General features: G+C 35.2%; 1 protein-coding gene across 6 annotated transcripts in view; it reads left to right on the forward strand.

Annotated features, from left to right (window-relative positions):
- MME (membrane metalloendopeptidase) overlaps window positions 1-20,869 on the forward strand; it is an 84,360-nt gene that overhangs the window by 51,650 nt on the left and 11,841 nt on the right. For all 6 annotated transcript variants that reach the window (XM_036218991.1, XM_036218992.1, XM_036218993.1 and 3 more), the window contains exons 17-19: window positions 13,748-13,806; window positions 19,156-19,275; window positions 20,732-20,865. In XM_036218991.1, coding sequence (XP_036074884.1) covers window positions 13,748-13,806; window positions 19,156-19,275; window positions 20,732-20,865 — 313 coding nt within the window. The remainder of the gene's footprint in view (window positions 1-13,747; window positions 13,807-19,155; window positions 19,276-20,731; window positions 20,866-20,869) is intronic.

Genomic DNA, 20,869 nt, shown 5'->3' on the forward strand with positions numbered 1-20,869 from the left:
GTGGTAGTCAAATATAAGATACCAGGAATTACTCTCATTCATAGCCTGCAAATGCTTAATCTTTGCTTATAGGTGGCATTAGTACTTCACATTAACTATGAGTTTAGTGTTTATTTTTCAATTAATTGGAGGCATCTAACACATTTATCAACACATGTATTTGCGAACTTAAATCCCTAGAATTGCTTGTGTTGACTTCTCACTAGGCATTCAGCTCCTAGAGAAGAGGGTCTATTGCTTTTGACTATCCACCACATCCACCACACTGATGAATACATAGAAGGTTTTCAGTTAAAATTGAATTAATGAGTGAACAAGTGAAAAATAAATATGCTAACTTGATTTGTGTGGTAGCTGACAGAATAACATGCCAATGAGGTGCTTGGTTTATTTAAGCATTCATTTACTCTTCCATTTATTTGTTTATTAAACTAAAATTTTTGAACACTAAGTTCAGGCATCCTGGAGTACTGGGAGAATCAAAGATGAACTTTGATTGTGTTACATAACATTGTCACAGCAGAAGGTAGTGTGGAGGAGGAGGACAAGTTTCCCACTTCACTCTTTTTGAGTTTTTATGGCTGGACTAGTAATAACATTGATATATGACCCGATTAACAGAAGAAAAGGCAGTTTAATACGTGCACACAGGAGATTATAAATGATACCCTGAGAAATGATGAAACATCCAGATTTTTATACTTTTTAGACAAAGAAACAATAAATCAGTGAAGAATTGATAGGACAAAGAAAGTTAGATTTGTATGCTCATTAGGGAAGAGTCTAAGCAAAGTTTGGACTTGGGTTGTCAATTAGTAAAGAAATCATTTCTGTTTATACAAGCTTTTTGGCCTTGAATTCCTTAACTCTAGGGATAATGGTGTCTCTCTCAGCCTCCTAGAGCAAAGAGGGCATCTTTCACAGGAGAGACTTATTTCCTGCATTTAGGGAGACAAGGGAGGATCAGTGTGCCCTTCTTGCACCAGCTGCTTGTCAAGTAACTTTAATTCAAAGTAATTGATATGCCATTGTGGGATGTTTGGGGGTGGCCCGCCCAGGGCCCTGAAAGTAGGAAAGACATAATGTAATAAACTGCACCACCCGTGGGGAAATACTGTGCCAAAAAAATACAAAGTGCAGTGGGACTGTTTGATGCTAAGACTGTTCTAAGTATACCAAGTATGGGTTGGACAAAATTCTAAATGGAAATACCGATACATTTCAGTCCTTATACAGTTATCCCAAAAGAGACACTGATTTCTCTTGCTGACCTCTGGGTTTATACTGGGGCAAATATTGTGTTGTCTGGTGCTAAAAATGGGGCCACAAATGTCAGAGGATGTTTAGTGTCCCAGCGAGAAAAGAAGAAGAGAATGGGTGCATATGGTTGGCATTATAATCGGTTAGTAAACCCTTTTTCTAGAAACCCACAAAGTTATCAAAAAGGATATTTTGAGGGTTAAATTTATAATCTGAGAAGTTTCTTAGAAGTCTGAATATTTTCATTTCTTTAAAATATATATAATTTACATTTAATATTTGTTAGCACTATGTAAATTATCTACAAATATTGTCAAATAGTCTTTCTGAAAATAGTTAACATAATCTGCATTCATATGATACCAGAATATTTTTTTATAGTTTTAAAAACAGTTGTTGAAATATTGCTTGATCTTTTCTTTTGAAGTCGATGTAGTCCCAGTTCTATAATCATTTTGTAATGTAGTTTGCACTTTTCATTCCCTTTATCATACGTGTTGATTTTCTCTGAGCCCTTTTCTCTTTATGGTAGATAATTGAAAGCCAAATTTGTATACAATATCTGAATTAACATTTGGTCAGTGGCATGCATAGCTCAGTAGTACTTTTTGGGTCCTTTCCTTGAGCTTCTGATAGTCAAACACAAGTGCAATATAACTTCTGAGGTCTTCTCTGCCATACCAGGCTAGTTTGTTTTTCTTCCCCATTTAATGCCTATATACTGAGTACAAGGGTCCAAAATTCTGACTGTACATTAGGGTCATTGGAGGAGCAACAGAAATAGTACTGATTACCCAACTTTACCCTAGACTGTGATGTACCTGGCTGTGGGTGGGGACCCAGGGATAGCAGGTCCTTGAATAATGTTGTTTTGTTCAATGTTGTTTCGTTATAGTGTTGATGAGATGCTTATATTAAGTAGGAACTTTTAACTCTAGTTTACATCAGTTAGGCAAGGTAAAACTGGTTCTGTCATTTCACCACAGTTCCAGGAACCTATTTGTGACGTCAAGTGAGGACTTACTCTACTGATATTCTTTTTAAGTATCACTACCACCCCTGCCTCCAAGTGAGAACCCTTGAGTTAATGTCAGTTCATTTTTGTATTGACTCATATCTGTTCATATTTACTTTTGTGGAATATTTTTTATAAGATAATGCCTTTCATTTGGCAATTTGGGCTTAAATTTTATTTTTTGTCTTTGAAAGTATTGGAAGCACTTTTGATAGTGATTGCATCAAATCATTAGGATTTTGCCCTATAGGCACAACATAATAAAACTTTCTCATATTTTATTGAGATTTCTTATAGTGAAAGTTCCTGACTTGTTTTGTATCTGCTTAACTAATAAAGTCACTACATTTCTTTCCTTTTTTGTGTGTAGCATCAAGTTCAAGTCCTCGCTGCCCATGTTCAGGCAGATAATATATATTGCTTCTACTTATTCACATAGCTATAATTATCTTTCAGAGAATTATATTTTCAGATACTCAAGTCTTCACTCTGGAGGTTTTTCAGGAGAAATAGGTCTCCACACCCACAATTGATTGGATAGAGATGAGAAAAACTACTGATGATAGTAGGGTCGTATTGTAGGGTATCATAGAGAAATGATGATGTTTTAAGGGAACAATTAATTTAAATAAATTCAGTCAGTTGACCAGAGAGTAAACTTCTGGACCTTTTCTTTTTTTATCACAAATGCTCTCATTGGGAAAATTCGTACACTTCTTAGCATCTTCTACCATTGTTGTGACCACTGAATGTTTGTATCTGGCCCAGGTTCATTTGCTGGGCTCCAGACTCAAATGTCTAGCTGCCTACGAAACACCTTCATGTAGGTCTTCCGGTAACACTACAAACACATTTGCCATTTTGTACAAAAAATTAGTCACCTTTATCCCAATATCTCCATATTTTCCCATATTTTCAATAACTTCTGTCTTACTACTACCGAGACATCTTAGGGATTCATCTTATCATCCTAGTTTGACCCCTTTCTCTCATTTCTGACATCAATGTAATATCTACTTTAAATTCTCATAAAAAAAAAAAAGTTTGTATTCACTAGCCGTTAATTAAATATTACATAGGCATTGGGGGTGAGCGGTCTCCATCATACCTTCTCCATTTTCGCTGCCTTAATTCAAACATTTCTCATTGTTTGCCAGAGTTCTTGGAATATTATTCCTGGTTTTATCACTGACCATCTCACATTCCATCAGCTTATTCTTCCTACTACTGCCTTAGAGAAATTTTAAAGGCACAAATTGAGCCATGTTATTTTCCCATGAAAACCTTTCAGTGTATCTCTGTTGCAAGGCTCTGCACACTTCCCACTGGCTCCCCAGAATTCCTGTCGATTTGCCCTGCCCCCTCCCCCCAGCATTGCCTCAAAGCTACAGCCACAGGAAGACTTCCAAGTCATTGCTCTGTCTTTTCCCCTTCTCGTCTCTTACCTTGCACCACCTTTTCTGCTCTTGTTCATCTAACAGAAACCTACACGTGGCTTGACACAACTCAGTGTTACCTCCTTCCTCATAGTATCCCATTGCGTTTTTCTCTTCACCCTGTGCCTATGCTATACCTTACACACGTCAATCACAACACCAGTACATTTTATTATATTTCTCTGGACTAATGCTTGTCGAAAGCAGAAACCATGTACTTGTGTCAGCAGAGCTTGAACAATGATGAACAGATCGTAGACCCTTCCTCAATGTTTATGGAATGAATAAATGATAAAACAGACAATTTGGAATAATACTCATAGCGTTAACTCAGCCACTAAAGTAAAGATTGTCATATTTAAGCATTTCGCCATCATGGTTAGTGAAGATAGGCAACATAATCTGTGCTGCTCTGTGTTTAACAAATTCAAAACATTGAGGAAGTCGGGCTGTCTGCATGTGATATATCTGAGTTAGTTATTTGGCTAAAGGGGTCTCTTTCTGCCCATTGAAGCAGCTGGCAACCTCAAAGGACAGGGATTTAAATTTTAAAAGCTCTTGGCTTATGTGGTTTCTAATGCCTCGCATGTGTTAATGAAATCATCGCAAACATTATGTTCTTTGGGGATTTGCTGCCAGATTATAAAGAATTTCAGACACCTCATATTAGATAGTAATAGTGCTAAATTGAGAATTTAATATTCATTGGAAAAATTACTTAGATATATAGCGATGCACCACTTAATGACAGAATTTGTTGTGATAAAGGTGTTGTGAGGTGAATTCAGCATTGTGCGAACATCAGAGAATGTACTCACACAAACTAGATGGCATAATCTACTACACAACTAGGCTATTTGATACAGTGTATTGCTCCTAGGCTCCAAGGCTACACGGAGTGTTACTGTATAAAAAAGCACTAGATTAAATCAAGCACAAGAGGAAATGATGCAATCAAGAGAGGCAGTAAACATGAGATGTTCAAGGCTGTTGCCAGTGTGACATGGCATACTATTACAGCAAACTTCGTTTTTAAGTAGAGAGAAGACACTCGTAAAATAATGATTAAAAGTAGAATATAGTAAATACCATAACCACTAAACCAGTAATATAGTCATTTATTATCAAGTGTTATGCACTATAACATAATTGTATGTGCTGTGCTTTTATATGACTAGCAGAGCAGTAGGTTTGCTTACACCAGCATCACCACAAACATGAGTAATGCCTTATACCATGACATTACCAGGGCTATGATGTCACTAGGCCATAGGAACTTTTCAGCTCTACGATAATCTTATGGGACCATGGCTGTACATGCAGTCTGTCATTGATTAAAGCATTATGTGGAGCATGACCGTGTATCTATAATGATTTACTTCTAGTAACATGATTATTCACTTACAGTCCATAGAGCAGACGTAAATCTCTAAAGAGAAAAAATAAATGTACAAAAACAAAACAAAGCGAATTCCTTTTCTTGTTTTTAAACTTGATGTTGTTTTGTTAGTTTCTCAGAATAAAACTTTCTATAACATAACTGGAATAGGTAGTGCCAGTCATTGTAAGTCATGACCATTGAGCTGTGGAGGTTCTATTTATAAACTATAAAGACTTATTTCATTGCTGAATCTTTTCTGCTGTTGTACATCAAAATAAAAACACACTGACACTGATAGTGGCCAATTTGATAAACATTTTATTGAGCAGCTACGAAGCACGCAAAGCACAATGCTAAACGCCGTAGTGGATAAAGAAATGACTGAGATGTGACCCTAGAGGCAGGTGAGTAGCAATTAAGTCTGATGAAGGGCAGAGTTGGTTGGTACTATTACAAGGAAACAAAGTGCTAAGACAGCAGTTTTTTAAACCACAATTAAACTTTTACTTATTAGTAAAACATTCCTTGGAAACAGCACGTCAGCATTTAAATTAATGTTGAGGTGAACAGAAGGTTCACTAAAAACAAAACAAAATGCCTGGTTCATGTTTCTTTCCTTTCAATGCTTTAAGCCTACTTTTTTTTTCTAATTGGATAGTGAGAAGCCCCTGAAGTGAGTGGACTGTGGAGGCTGGCAGCCTAACAGCTGTGGCTTTATGTGGTTCTCCCTGAAAGGCCAGCATCACCAAAAGTGTCAGGGAGGTTGGTACCCTGTGAAGCAACATTGTAGTTTTGCCCCTGCATTGAGTCAGTAACATTCTTGCAGGGTCCCAGTTTTGCCAGTTACTACCTGTGGCCTTTTAAAAGCCATTAAATTTTCTTATTTATAAAATGAGCGCATTGATTCAGACTGTATAATGTCTATAACATTCTTTCCAGTATTAAAATTCTAGGGCCCTAACTGCGAGGTTTTGGTGGGAACTAGGACGTTTCTTCCTTGGCTTCTCCACATTAAGAGAAAAAGGACATAATCTTGAGAGGTAGGGAAGTACCTCAGCGCTTTCTAAAATATTCCTTCTGATTTTCCCCTTCACTGATGTTTCTAGAATAAATCTTCTTTCTAATTTATTCCTGTATCAATGAACTCGATTGTCAAAAGAAGAATACTTATGTAAGACATGTGAGTAAAGGAGATGGCACGGAGGTAGAGCATTAATAGGGCCTGCCCAGGATAGATGCTCAGAGTGCTGGAGATGTCGGACACGAACGAATCTCTATGGGTATAGATTGATGGGGAAAGTTTGTACGAAAGATTATTTGGCTCACCAAGTACGACTCAGCCAGAAAGACAAAATAACAGACAGTTAGACTAAACTTAGACAAATGACTAACTTGCCGTGGCAGTATCTGCCACGGTGTACGCTCATCTTCTGCACATGTTGTAATAGATGAAAATTTTAGATTTTCATCTCTTATACTTCCATTAAACCAACAGATTTTGCAGTTTTCCAGTGTGTTTTGGGGTTATAAGCAAAACACATTTTATCAGTAAAAATATTTCTGCTTTTTAATTAGCACTCTAGGAGGGTTTTGTTTTGTTTTATGTTCAGAGGAGAAAGGGAAGTAGGGAGGGAAGATAAATAATTTAAAGGTTGAAGTTTTAAACTGGGAGAACTTTGCAAAGGAATTCTGGAAATTTTATACAAGTTTACCCTCTTGAGAGGGTAATGTCTAGATGGCTCATGGCTTCCAGTTGCCATTGCTCTCTATAGGTCACATAATCGGAGTGCCTCACGTTAACCTGTACCTTCCACCCTGCCACGGTCCCAGGATGAGAAGGGCCAGCACTCTTGGAGCCTGAAGGACCCATTGATATGCTTAGACCCAGATACATATTGAGTGACTATCATGTTCCCAAACACTGTTCTAAGTCCTAGAGATACAATTACAAACAAAACATGAAATTAACAATGAAGACTACATCAAACTAAAAAGTTTCTGCACAGTAAAGGAAACAATCATCAGAATGAAAAGGCAACTGATGGAAAAGGAGAAAATATTTGTAAATCATATATCTGATAAGGGGCTAATCTCCAAAATATATAAGGAATTCCTACAATTCAATAACAAAAAAAGTAATAACCCAATTTAAAAGTGGACTGAGGACTTGAATAGACATTTCTTCAAAGAAGACTTACAAATGGCCACCACGTATGTGAAAAGATGCTCAATATCACTAATTATCAGGGAAATGCAAATCAGAACCACAATGAGATATCACATCATTCCTATCAGGATGACTATTATCAAAAAAAAAAAAAAATGACAACAGTGTTGGCGAGTATGTGGACAAATTGGAACCCTAGTACTCATCATGGGAATGCCAAGAGTAGCAGCTATGGAAAGCAGTATGGAAGGTCCTCAGAAACTTACCATATAAGTCCGCAGTGTCTCACTTCTGGGTATATATGGAGAAGAGCTGAAATCAGGGTCTCAGCGATGTTAGCACTCCCACTTCCATCGCACCACCATTCATAATAGCTAAATGTGGAAACAACCAGTTTCCACCAGCAGATGAATGGGTAAAGAAAATGTGATAATGCCTACAGTAGAATCCTATTCAGCTTTTAAAATGAAGGAATTTGTGTGATATACAACAACATGGATTCACTTATACTAAGTGAAATAAGCCAGACAGAGAAAGACAAATATAGCATGATTCTACCTATCTATCTATCTATCTATTTATCTATCTATCTGTCTATATACATATATATGTGTGTGTATATATACATATCTGTGTGTGTGTATATATATACACACACACAGATATATATATATATATATATATATATATATAGTATGTAAAATAGTCACATTCATAAAATCAAAGAATGGAATCATTATTCATTATTATCAGGGGCTGGGGGTGGAAAATTATTAATCAACAGTCCTAAAGTTTCAGTTAAGCAAGATGAATAAGTTCTAGAGATCTGATGTACAGCATTGCGCCTGTAGCTAACAATAATATATTGTACACTTAAATTGTGTTAAGAGGATAGATCTCCTAGTGGATGTTCTTACCACAGTTTTAAAAAGAGAAAACCTGGACTATCTCTACCTTCATGGAGTTCCCATCTAATGAGCTAGACAGATGTAGACTTAAAATGTTGAATTATATCATTGCTTAGGGGTTATATGAGAAGGAAGAGGTTTCAGTGCTTCCCCGAAAGACCCTGAGATTCTTCTAAATCAAGAGAAAAAGCCACCAAAAGGAAATTCTGACAGAAATGATCCACGCACCCATATATCTCTCAAATTGGGAATTTCTCTGAATTTGGTATAACACATACGTGGGGGTGCACACATACATGAAGACTCAAAAGATTGTGCTTGTTGCTGAACTTAGAACCACGCACAACCAACTGATGACTTCTAGGGAGGAAATCAGAGTAGTGATTTCTGTTATCTTTTTTTTTTTTTTTTGAAGCAGAAGTGGATTCTCCCAATTTAATGTCAGAATAGGAGCCGTGGCTCTCACCCCTTAGACAGTAAGATGATTCACTGAGGATGCCTGTTATATTAACAGCTCTTATGCAACAACAGTGAACTGTTTAATGAGGCCCTTTAGTCCATGCTTTTGCCTTTGGGTAAAAAAAAAAAAAATGCACCTGTAGAACAGTGGAAAGAACTTGTGCTGTGGGGTCAGGGAGCAGTGGTGGGGAAGGTGGGAGACGGGGAGTAGAGGGAACGGGTAGCATGAGTTAAGATTTCTACTCTGAAACTTATTAGCCATGTGAACTTAGACAACCTACTTAGACAGCCTCTTGCCTCAATGATTCTTTTATAAACTGAAGATAGTAACATCTACTTTTGCCTTGTGGGATCATTGCGTTGTATGTTGTAATACTTGCCTGCCACATAACGTAGGTGCTGATTAAATAGTAGTTATTGTTGTTGTTGATTTGTTGTTGTTGTCGTTACTGTCTGATTATGATGTTATTATTGTCAGGGTTATGTAGAGGCCAGCATCCTAAAACTTCTTAGAGTAAGAGGGAGCCCTAAGTGTGAAGTGAAGGGGTTCAGAACAAGCCACCCCAGAATGTGCCACTTTCATAGAGATTATTTTGAGTTGAAGACAATCAAGGCCCAAAAGACTCAGAAAAAGCTTTTTCCCCCTCTCTCTTAATGACCTAAAAATACTTAAATAGAAAGCCTGGTCAAGGAAGATAGATAACACCAGAGGTAACCACAAAGAGTAAGGGCTAGTTGTGGTAAACTGGGGAAAGTTCTCCACAGACTGTTTGTTTAAATTCCTCTCTGTGTCCCATTGTCTCTGGCATGGCAAACATTTTTTTACCAAACATTTGTTCTTACCATTTTCCTTTGAATTGAATTCCTTCTTTTTGAAGCCCCAGGTCTCTAATCTCTTCTCCTTAGCTCAGGAGGGCATGTGACCCTCAACTGCCTATTTCTGAGCCCCTCTCTATGTGAGGCTTCTGTGCATACGTAATTAAATTTTTTTTCTGTTAATCTGTTTTATGTTAATTTAATTATTAGGCCAACCGAAAAAATCCTATAAAGGGTAGAGGGAAATTTTTTTCTCCCCTACAGAAGCAATTTAAAAATGAGCACTTTCATTTTTAAAGAATTTGGCAAGAAAATAGCATTCAGTATTTGTAATGAAATTTTGTGTATGATTCAGATCGATAGCTTAGAAGTAAGAGATTTGATAGGAATGAGAGTCCTCCTTCTCCTTAGTTTCCTTCCCTTTCCCAGTTGCATCACTTAGTTAATAAGTATAACAGGAGAAAGAATTTGATAACCGTATGGTACCTTAGTTTCTACTCCTGAAAATTGGAGGTGTCATCTATCTTATATGGGTGGTTTGAAAAATGAGTGAAGGTATATAGGAAACTGACATCTTGATGAGAGAATAATAATAAAAGTAAAGGATTATGGTGGTTCTTGCGATTACAAAATGAGAAATTCGCCTTTCAAAGAGTACTTGAGGAAGACAGAGACAACCACTATATTGTATTGATGATTTTGAAGGAGTTGCTTCGATACCACTAGATGCTGAGAAACAGCACTCTTAGGGAAAAGGGCATTAACTATCTTGTTGTTTTAAGTTTTAAAGTTACACATGAGTGAATGAACCAGAAGTTTGGTTCCAGGTGCTTTTGCAATCCAGTGGATTTATTATATCCAAAAGACTATAGGATCAGGCTGTTGACGTCTGCATCTCTTCCCAGCTGTAAAAATTATGTTTGTGTACTTTCATTTTATCATCACTTAGGTTCTTCAGGGTAATAAAAGATAGAGGAGAAACACCTGGTTCCTCTCTCCAGATATTTCAGTTATATTTCCCATCTAGCTTGTTAGTTCAGCTTTGAGGGCCCCACTGCATAGAGTGGCCCTTCTTTGTTCCACTGTTGAAAACCCCAAAGCACAAGTTTACCTGACAGAATTACATCTCCGAAATTAAAAATAAAGTTTTCTTGCTTCTTGCTTTCTCACTCTTGGCTTAATACTGCACCATACATATCCTTACTCCTACACATACAGAACACAGAGGCAGGGAGAGAAATCAGAGAACAGGGTGTTATTTGCCTCCTGTCTCAGGTGTGATACCTGCTTAAGTGGCTGCTAGGGTCTGACCTCCACACTTTAAAGGTATCTTCAGGCAGCCCACACTAGCCATTATTTAGGGCAAGAATCACCACCATTTGGTTTTCCCTTCTTCTGTGCATTGTCTCTTTTCTGTATTGCTATTCAAGGTCAAATTTGTCTGTATTCCATAAATGGAAGCGTCTCCTGAAACTTTGAGGCTGCATTCAAATCAAAAGAACTTACAGTTTTTGTTACATCACCATTTAATTTGAAAAATCTTCTTTGAAATACTAATTTAGCAATTTGACCACAAATATTAGACATTAAACCTGTAGCTGTTATTTTTACTTTATTTAAGATGTAATAATCAAATGACAGTACTTCAAGTTCTGATCATTCCCAGGGACAATATGTCTTGTGCAGTTGAATCTGGGTAAATTTCCCAGGAGTGATTCGAGGACACTAAAGATTACACTAGTGCTCTGTGATCCTAACCACCATAATTCTAATTTTATTTGAGTGTTCCATGGTCTTAATAGCTACCTATTTTCTTGACGGTATAATTCACAGTGGACATTTTAATATGTAAAACCCTCCCTGTTGGAAAGTTACAAACATTAATCAAAATGCAATCTTAAACTTTTCAAAGTGATGTAACAGAAAAGCAGAAATGCATCAAAAGAAAAGATATGACATTTATTTTTACAAAAGCAATAAACATGAGATGGTAATATAAGCTTCATTCATCTATGTCCTAATTTTAAGATCTGTCGCTGTTTGAAATATTTTAGTTCTTTTTCTCTGCAGTATATTTATTTAAAAAATATTTTTGGATTGGCACCATTTGTATTTTATTACTAGCCGTGTGCCTGAATCCAGAACCAAATAATTTGCATATTATATGTGATTACCCATAAAAGCCTATGCAGAGTATAGTATCACTGCATCAGAAATTCACAATTGAGAAACTGAAACTTAAAATGACTGAGACATGTAAATATGTTAAATGAACGTTTATAACAATTAAAATAATTATGAGCTGTTAGCGCATAAAGTCTACTGCCATATTTGCTATCAAAATGTTGAAGACACATCAGAAGTACCTTTCTAAAGTCACCACAAGAAACAGTGTTTTTTCTCAGTAATTTGAGTTCACTTTCCATTTTGTCCCTCCTGCTGGACAACTTACAACCATACTGGAACCTGAGTCATAACAACTGTACGAATATTTACAAACATAGACCTGATACATCATTTTTACTGATCATGATTTTTATTTATTTATATAAATATTTTGTTTCATAATACCTTTGTCACACAAGCAAAATATACTTGTTTTAAACAGTTTCTGATTTATTTATACATGTTTTTGTTGTGGGGCACCACAAATCATGTAGGAAGCAAGTGACATTTAATTAAAATAAATAAAATTATATGCTTGCAATCATAAGCCTTCAAAAAATTAAAATATTGATGACTCGATGAGATGAAATTAGGGAGGACTGATAGTCACACCATCCTGTTTGAAAATGTTTTTTTTTCTCTCTCTATTTAAAACAACAGCATCAAACTAAAGAAGAAATACATGTCAACTTCCCCCCGCCAACATTCTCCATCTTCAAACTTATTTTCTTCCTAAAGAAAAATTCACAGAAATGTAATCTGGATTTTTTTTTTTAAGGCCAAAATCCGTTATATAAATGTCTTAGTCATGTTATTGGAGATAAAACCCATACTTAATTAGAATTTATTGGACACTTGTAATATATGGTCCTCTCTGTTATTTTTAGAGCTCAAAATAGGACTCATGTCTGACATCCCACGATAGTTAACTGAAAGTGTAGCTAAAATGCTGATTTGGGCAGCTGACTTTGTACTGCTTATCTCGCAAAGCAGAGTCTGGAAACAGCGCTGATTTAACCTCATTGGACTAATTACTGTAAACTCCTTCCATGAGTAGGATAATAATTGCCACACCTAATTCCCTTAAAGTGGAATAACTACAATGAAGCCATTAGATAATATACGATTGTCTTAAGTGTATACATGTGTGCTGACATTCAGGCGGTTATCTAAAGTCAGCGTCCATTTTTCAATTAATATATAAAGATACATTAATATATATATAAAATAGTCTATTAAGATGGTAATATTAATCCTTGTGCACAAAATTGTTTGATTATGATTATTGATATGCAGGCCTAATAACATCTGAGCAAAAAAGACATGGAAACATTGGCACCCATTCTTTAACTTGATGCTCTTGAATTATTGTCTAGGAGATTTTTTTTTAATTTTAAAATTATGTTTTGTATTATAGTTATTTATCCATCTTTCTCCTCTCCTCAACTAAAGTAGTGTCTTCTGAAGTCAGAAGTTTTATTTTATAAGATCTGTAGATTCTATACAGAGCCTAAGTTACTGCATACAAACAGACAAATCTATTTAAGAATCACCTGGATTTCATTTTGCAGTTATCATACAAAGATATACTTTTGTGCAATTATTTTGAATATCTCTTTTTAAAAAATAATTTTAAATAATAATAATTGGAGGCAGGCCACCTGAAGTTAACTACCCCAAAAACGCTCTTTGTAAACTAGGAATTTAAAAAATTTTAAATATACTTGAATCTGAAATTTTAACTACTTCTATTTCAATATTCTGCCAACTGCTCCAGAATTGTTGGTCATAGTTACCTAGTATCAGGAACATAAAGCTGAACACATTTCAGTATAATCTTAATCCATTGCATTTTCCAAAGAGATACATTTGAATGGGTTTCGTACTGTCCAATGTCTCCATAAAAATTCATGCAAATGAAATAACAGATTATAGACCTGTATATATTCTGTTTGTCAAGAAGTACAAATGCCTTCAAAGGAGCTTCCTTACCTACTGAGCTAATTTTAATTTGTTGATCATATTTCAAACAGAAAGTTTAAGATCTATATAGGGATAGTAATGATGCTTTTGTTGTGGTGAGCGGATTGAATCATATAATGCAGTATCATTTATAACAAGTTCTTATGTTTTCTATAGGTGGATAAGTGGAGCAGCTGTAGTCAATGCATTTTATTCCGCAGGCAGAAATCAGATAGGTAAGATCTATTTCTAAATAATTCTTTAATATTCCTTTATTATTTCTAACCTATAGTGAATTGCATGATGTGTTTATATTTCCCATAAAAGGGAAATATAGGTTGAGTTACTAATGTATTGAATATACTCCATGTACATAAATGTATGTACCTCTTTTCACTATAATTGCAAATTTTAAATGAGTACAAATCACATTAGTTTTTTTTTTTACAATAAATCATTTGTAGCTAATGGTTTATCTTATTTCTAAATGCTTTTTAAAAGTCCCTTTTATCTATGAAGTTGTATTGACTTTAGGACTTCTAAGCATCAGCATTTTAATGTGGTTTAAGGTTCCAAGAAGCAACTTTTCAAAGATTTAATTTTCTTGGCAGTTCTGTGTGCTAACTCTGGTGGAAATGGTCCTGTTCTGTATCATCATTTTTTCTAGAAGATTCCAAGGGGCTCAGAAAGTTGAAAAGTCAATTATATTAGGTTGCACCATATGAAATTATATTTACTTAATCACTTTTGACCAATAAAGAAAAAATTTTCATATGTTCACTAATAATATGACAAAAATATGTATAGAAATTAATACATAAACAAATGATGTAATGAATAGCTAAATGGCTTAATATAACTAAGATATATATATTTTTCCTCTTCCTGAGAAGACTTTGACATCTTTAAACTCTCTCTTAAGTATCACATAAATGGGCCATTTTTTTCCTAAGGCTTTTAGTATGTAGAAAGGCACCCAACTGATTCAATATTAATAGAAGTATTCGAAACAGTAGAGCCAGCTTCTCCAGGCATACTCTGTCCAGCCTTTTATTTCTAAGTGTAGTCAAGAATCTAGAAAGATCATTTTAGCATTTTTATCAACTACTATTTTTGTATCTCATACTCTCCTCTAAGCATTATTTTTCTTGAATTCTGTTGCTAATTAGATTAAAAATGATTTCAAATCCTGCAAGATTTTTACCATTGGTTAAAAAATAACTTAAAATTATAACCTTTATTTTATTTTAAAGTCAGAATATACCTTACCTCACTGCTTTTAAATCTGAGTTAAATTAAAAATTAAGTTAAATTAAGAAGTAATCTACAATTTCTTCTAGTATTTTTATGGGTTTTTTTTTTTTTTTTTAGTAAATCTTTAATCCATCTGGAATTCATTTTGGTCTGTGACATGAATATGAATCATATCAGAAAAAGGTTGTCTTTATATAACACGTAGCTAATAACTAAGGCATGTGCACCCAGTTAAAATCAATTAGCTTAAAGTGTAGGTTGATACATTTTACAGCCAGTGAAATGATTACTTAAACTCAGGACGAGATACTGTTTAATGATCAACTCAAGAACTGTGCAGTCTATCCGTTGTAATGTAGACTTAGAAACCATTTAGACCTTGTCTTAGAAGTGTCTTTATCACAGTGGACACTTTACTTTGAAGATCTCCTTGTGATATTCAGTAGTTCTGTCTGTGTAAGATCTAGTTTATTCCAGATTTGGACTTAAATAGAATAATTAACTTTTAATGAAATTGCAAGGCAGCCTAGACTTTGTGGTTCTGCAGTAGGCCAGACTAAGGAATATAGCTTCATTTTAATCCAGCTCAGAGTGATCCCTGGATCCTATCAGACCTGATGCTGAGTCATCCCAACAAGAAGAGCCAGACGGACTCTCTGTTAGACCACTCTGATGTGTTTGCTCCTTCATGCCTTCCCTAGAGCAGTTCCACACATGTGTTCAAGTCAAGGCAGGACCTTATTTGGCTCTGAACTACCTACAGCCCTGGAGATGGCTCAAAATTGGTCCACATCAGAGATTCCCTGATCAGAAAAGAACTGAGGATGTTCTCATTTTGTATTTAATACACTCAGACTGAATAAGCACACAGCAAAGTAAAAGAAGATAAAAGTGCCCTAAGATTTCTCAAAGCAGACAATTATCCTCTGAATAATCAAGAATTGGCTGTAATAAGCATTCTTAATATATAAGAAAGAGCTTTTAAATATTCTTAAGACAAATTTACCTGATGGAAATTCGAAATTCAATAAATTCTTAACTTCTTTTCATATGCTTGTCTGCTAAGAATAGCAGTTCAGAGAAAGGGAAAGTGTCATGCTAGAGGAGAAATCTTTGACATGTGATGTTTTCTTTTTGACAATTCATTTTTAAATCTTCAAAGTGGGCATTGTCTTAACTAAAAATAATTGAAGATCCAGATCTCTATGTTTCTTCTTGGTAAAAGTGTGTATGTGTGAGTGTGAGTGTGTGTGTGTGTGTGTGTGTGTGTGCGCGCGCGCATACATATATAACTTTTGCAGCACTGTCTTAATGGATTTGGTATCATATGCATTACAGAATTAGAACTGGTATGGAATAGCACATGTCTCATAAATGACCCTCCCACCCTCACACAAATACCCTAAATAAGATTGCATAACATTTCTCATCGGGTTGGTCTTTTTATGTCCTGGTAAGAAGAACTTGTTTTATTATCATATAAAGAGTTATTCATATTAATAATTTCTACTTTTTAATTCAGTTCCCAACACTTTTTGTCATAACTCATGCATGTAGGCTACATTCCACGTTTTATATACCTCTACCACTTCACATCAATAAAAAAAGTCGCCTTCCAGGAGAAGATACATTGGAAAGCGTTTAATTTACTGGTTCCTATTCCTTGTGTATTTACTCCACGGAGCTCTAGAAACCTTTCATGCAGTTAGGAAAGTTTCACTCAAATATTTTGTAAAATGTTTCCCTGTAAATTCCAGGCACTATCCAATTATCTCATTAAACCTTAAAGCCTTTCCAAGGAATTGATCAAGTCATAAGAGAAGTCTTACTACTTCTGCATTTTCCTTTTTCATTAACAATCAGAACTTTTTTTCAACTTTAGAAAATCCATGGATTATTTGTATTTAGTATATTCAGCCTGGGTCCATCTATGACAACCCTGAGATAATTAAATTTTCTAAAGTCGTCTTAGTCATTCATAGGAGTCTTATTTTCAGATTTGAAAATTAAGAGTAAATACTTCTAACATATTGCTATTCCATTTAATATAAAAATAATGTTCAATTTTTTTCTACCAAAAAAATAATTTTACCTAATTGCAACCTTGACATTTATATCAAAGGTTCTATAATTGAATTGCTTGCAGCCTTAAACAAACAAACAAAAAATAAACCAAGGAAGTGAGGGGGTGGGGACAGGGAGAAACACATCTTTCATTTGATGGGCCAATGACTTATTTAAGTAACTAACTTGTTGACATCCATGAACATAAAAAAGCACAGCTGAGCAGTAGGTTTTTATCAACAGTTGTGAAGTCTACTAGTAACAGCCATAGGGCCAATGAAGAAAATGCTCATTGTAGAGATTTAGCTGACAGAGTAAAAGGAGAAATTATAATTTGCAAAACTGAACTTGAAGACTGGTATTTAATATGAGCCATAAAAATCTTATCACTTGCCTGAAGAATGGCATGTCGGGTATAATTAAAGCAGCAGGATCTTTACAGTTAATGTTTAGTCTTGCTGGCACGTTTCATAAGAGCATTTAAATAATGGGTGGATTTTAATCAAAGTACATAGTGTGGGAGATAGTGTTCACTTTAAGTTAAAGTACTGCACATAATTTTTATACTTTAAACTAAAAATAATTTCTTGGCACTGTCGATAGCTCAGGCAGCTAGCTACATGTGAGGTATAACTTTCATTAAAATTCACCAAAGTATTTATTTTATTATTATTATTTTGTCATTTTGAATGTGGCAACTTTACAGATTTTTTAAAGGTCTGGAGAGCACTAAAATTGCCTAGCATATTTTTGAAGCCTACTCTTTGAATATCTAATATTTATCTCTGAAACACTTGCAAGGCTATTTGCCCTACCTGAAAGACAAAGAAACATTTGCTACTCTGTTAACTAGATCTTAAATTTCTTAAATGAAAGCCCTTATATTGCTGGTATTCCACAGAGCAGTGGCCCAGGGCTTTACATATAAGAGATGTTATACTAATGATATTTTCTTATTATAGAACATAATGTTTCAGTTATTCACTGGATATGAATTTTAAACATCAAAGATAAAATTACTAAATTATGAACATTATGAGAGAAGGGGAGTTCATGAGGGAGGCAGAAAAGTAGGAGAACACCCTGGAATCAGGCCAGGAAAAAGATTCTGTGTTTAGTTAGAGAGCAATAATAAGCCATCCAAGGTTCTATAGCAGGGAGTGGTAATGACCAGACTTGCACTTCAGTCTGGCTGCAGGATAGATCAGATTTAGGTTAGATTATAGTTGGGTGAGACAGGAAGTGGGAAGACCAATCCTAAGTAGACTGTATAAGACATTGTAAAAGAAAGGAAACATCTAAAATAAGTAAACAGCGTTCACTTTGGGTGAATTGAGACCCTTCAGATGTCATTAACAGAAATAATAAAGTCAAGAGAGTAATGGTTAAGGGAGAAAATGAAGAGTTTGATGTCTGACACACGAAATTTAAAAAGTTAATAATACATCTAAGTGTAGAAAGTTAGCAAGTTAATGTACATGCCAGAGTAGACTTAAAAAAATGTTATCTATTTCCTAAAGTCTTTAGAACACTATAGTAAATTCATTTATTCATTTATTTATCATCAGTTATTAATTTATGCAACACCTTTGCTAAGCACCCAGAATGTTCTAGGCACCATTCTAGTTTTAGATGCCAGAGATAATGAACTGAAAAAATAAATGAACTCAAAAACAAACATATGTACAGACATACAAATCTCTGCTCTCAAAGGGCAAATAGTAGAGGTGCAGGGGGTGATGCAGTCAAGAAAAAGAAGGACACCTATCATAAATAAAGAAATAAACAGTCAATGCCTTGATGAAAATAAAATACAGTTATGTGATTGGTGGATATCTTCAATGGAGTGGCTCTTTTTATCAAATAAGCTATGGTAGGCAGATAAAACGTTAGAGACAACATTACAAGTAACACTTGTGTTATTTATTAACTGTTTCTCCCAAATATTTACAATGGAAGAAAGACCTTCTGAACGAAGATGATAATTTCCCCTTGCTCTCAACTCCTTATAGCAGAAAGCCATCTTAATAGAGATTGTCAAGTGCATTGTGATTATAAATCATGGGCTGTGTTGCTGCTCTGGGATGAACTCTTTGTTGTCATCAATAAGAAAAGACCTGCATTTGTTTGGATCACAAAATATTTTCGTATGTAATTAAGTGAAACAGACACACTGGAAAACAGCTTGGCAGGCAAGAAGCCAACTCCAGCCCTGCTGTTACAAAATAATGCCACATATAATCCTTAACCATCTTCTTTCCTTTTAGTCTTCCCGGCTGGCATTCTGCAGCCCCCTTTCTTCAGTGCCCAGCAGTCTAACTCATTGAACTATGGGGGCATCGGTATGGTCATCGGACACGAAATCACTCATGGCTTCGATGACAGTGGTAAGGTGTCGTTGACAGTCCTTTGACTGAAATATAGCCTAATAAACCTGATTAAAACTTATAATTTATCAATATAAAAACACATTTATTCATCCACGTATCATTGGCTTAATAATCACGAGACTGTTAGTGCTCCTTTTAAAGTGTTGCTGAAGAAGACCGTAGATTTCTAATAGTGAGTTAAGCAGTGTGTGCTTTACACTCTGATGGAATGAAACACGTATTCACTTTGAGAAAACACCAATGATAATATTTGGTCTAATTTCATGGTTGTTTATGTCTTATCTCTCCAGACTTTTAGAGGGTAGAGTCCATGTCTTGAAGTTAGACATAAAATGAAACAGTAAGGTGTCCGTAAGCCATAAGGCTCTTACAACTGCTTGTTGTCAGGGACTCGTTCTTTTTTTTTTTTTTTTTTTATCTTATACTTGCAAACAGTAGGCACGCAAATGTTTATATGCTGCAAAACAGATTTTTGATTGGGCAAAGTAGATTTAGTGTCAATTAAATTTGAGACTATAAGTAAAGACAGGAGATATGTAAAGAGTTGATAGTTGAAGCTATGGCAAAGATTGGGTTCCAAGTGGAAAGAAAATAGGAAGAGAACGAGAGGGCGAAACTAATTAAGCCTTAACTAGATCTAACTTTAGAGAAAGAAAAGGAGGTGCGAAGAGGATAATTTTGAAAAGGACTTACTTACTGTATAATTAACTTAATTAACTGTACAGTAATTCTCACAGGTAGGTGCTAATGCCATTTTCATTTTTTTAATGGAAAAAAATAGAGGCACATAAAAGACTTGCTCAAAGTTACAGAGCTAGGAATTGGTGGAACCGCGATGTGAGTTTGTTTTTCATAGCCCTTTTCTTACATCATAGATAACTATTAAAAAGATAGTTATCAGTGTTAAACATATGACGTATGTAAATGCCACCGTAGCTCCAAAAACAAACAAACAAACAAAAAAAAAACGATCCACATATTGAAGGTTAGCAGGAAACTCCAGGAAGGAAGGTGACTTTTTCTTTTCGCTGAAGTAGAGGTAAACTGAGTCCACAATGTGTCATGGGGGAGATATGAAATGAATGCCAGAATAAAAATACTGACCTTTTACAATCTCAGAATGTCAAATTAAACAAATGTGGTTCGGGTGAAAGCCATCTCACAGAAAGATGGCATGAATTCAGGAGTGTTTGTCTGGTGGCCCCAGCCTAGATATCAAGAGCCCAGTAGGTGAAATATCTGGATTAATAAATACTAAAGCATTTAATCAAAGAAAGCCCTGGCAGTCCAGGTTCCATCTGGACAAGACAGGATAATAGTTCCTCTCATTATTCGTGCAATTTAATGTTCTCTCACACAGTGATATTTCAGTTCTCACACTTAGAATTAAAGGTATCTTATTGTAATTGTTGATATGATGAGTTCTCATTTCACCTAAATAAACATATTACAGGCAGAAATTTTAACAAGGATGGAGACCTCGTTGACTGGTGGACTCAACAGTCTGCAAATAATTTTAAAGAGCAGTCCCAGTGCATGGTGTACCAGTATGGAAACTTCTCCTGGGATCTGGCAGGTGGACAGCATGTAT

This window comes from Rousettus aegyptiacus, unplaced genomic scaffold (genome assembly GCF_014176215.1).
Source record: "Rousettus aegyptiacus isolate mRouAeg1 unplaced genomic scaffold, mRouAeg1.p scaffold_m13_p_4, whole genome shotgun sequence".
Classification (NCBI taxonomy): domain Eukaryota; kingdom Metazoa; phylum Chordata; class Mammalia; order Chiroptera; family Pteropodidae; genus Rousettus; species Rousettus aegyptiacus.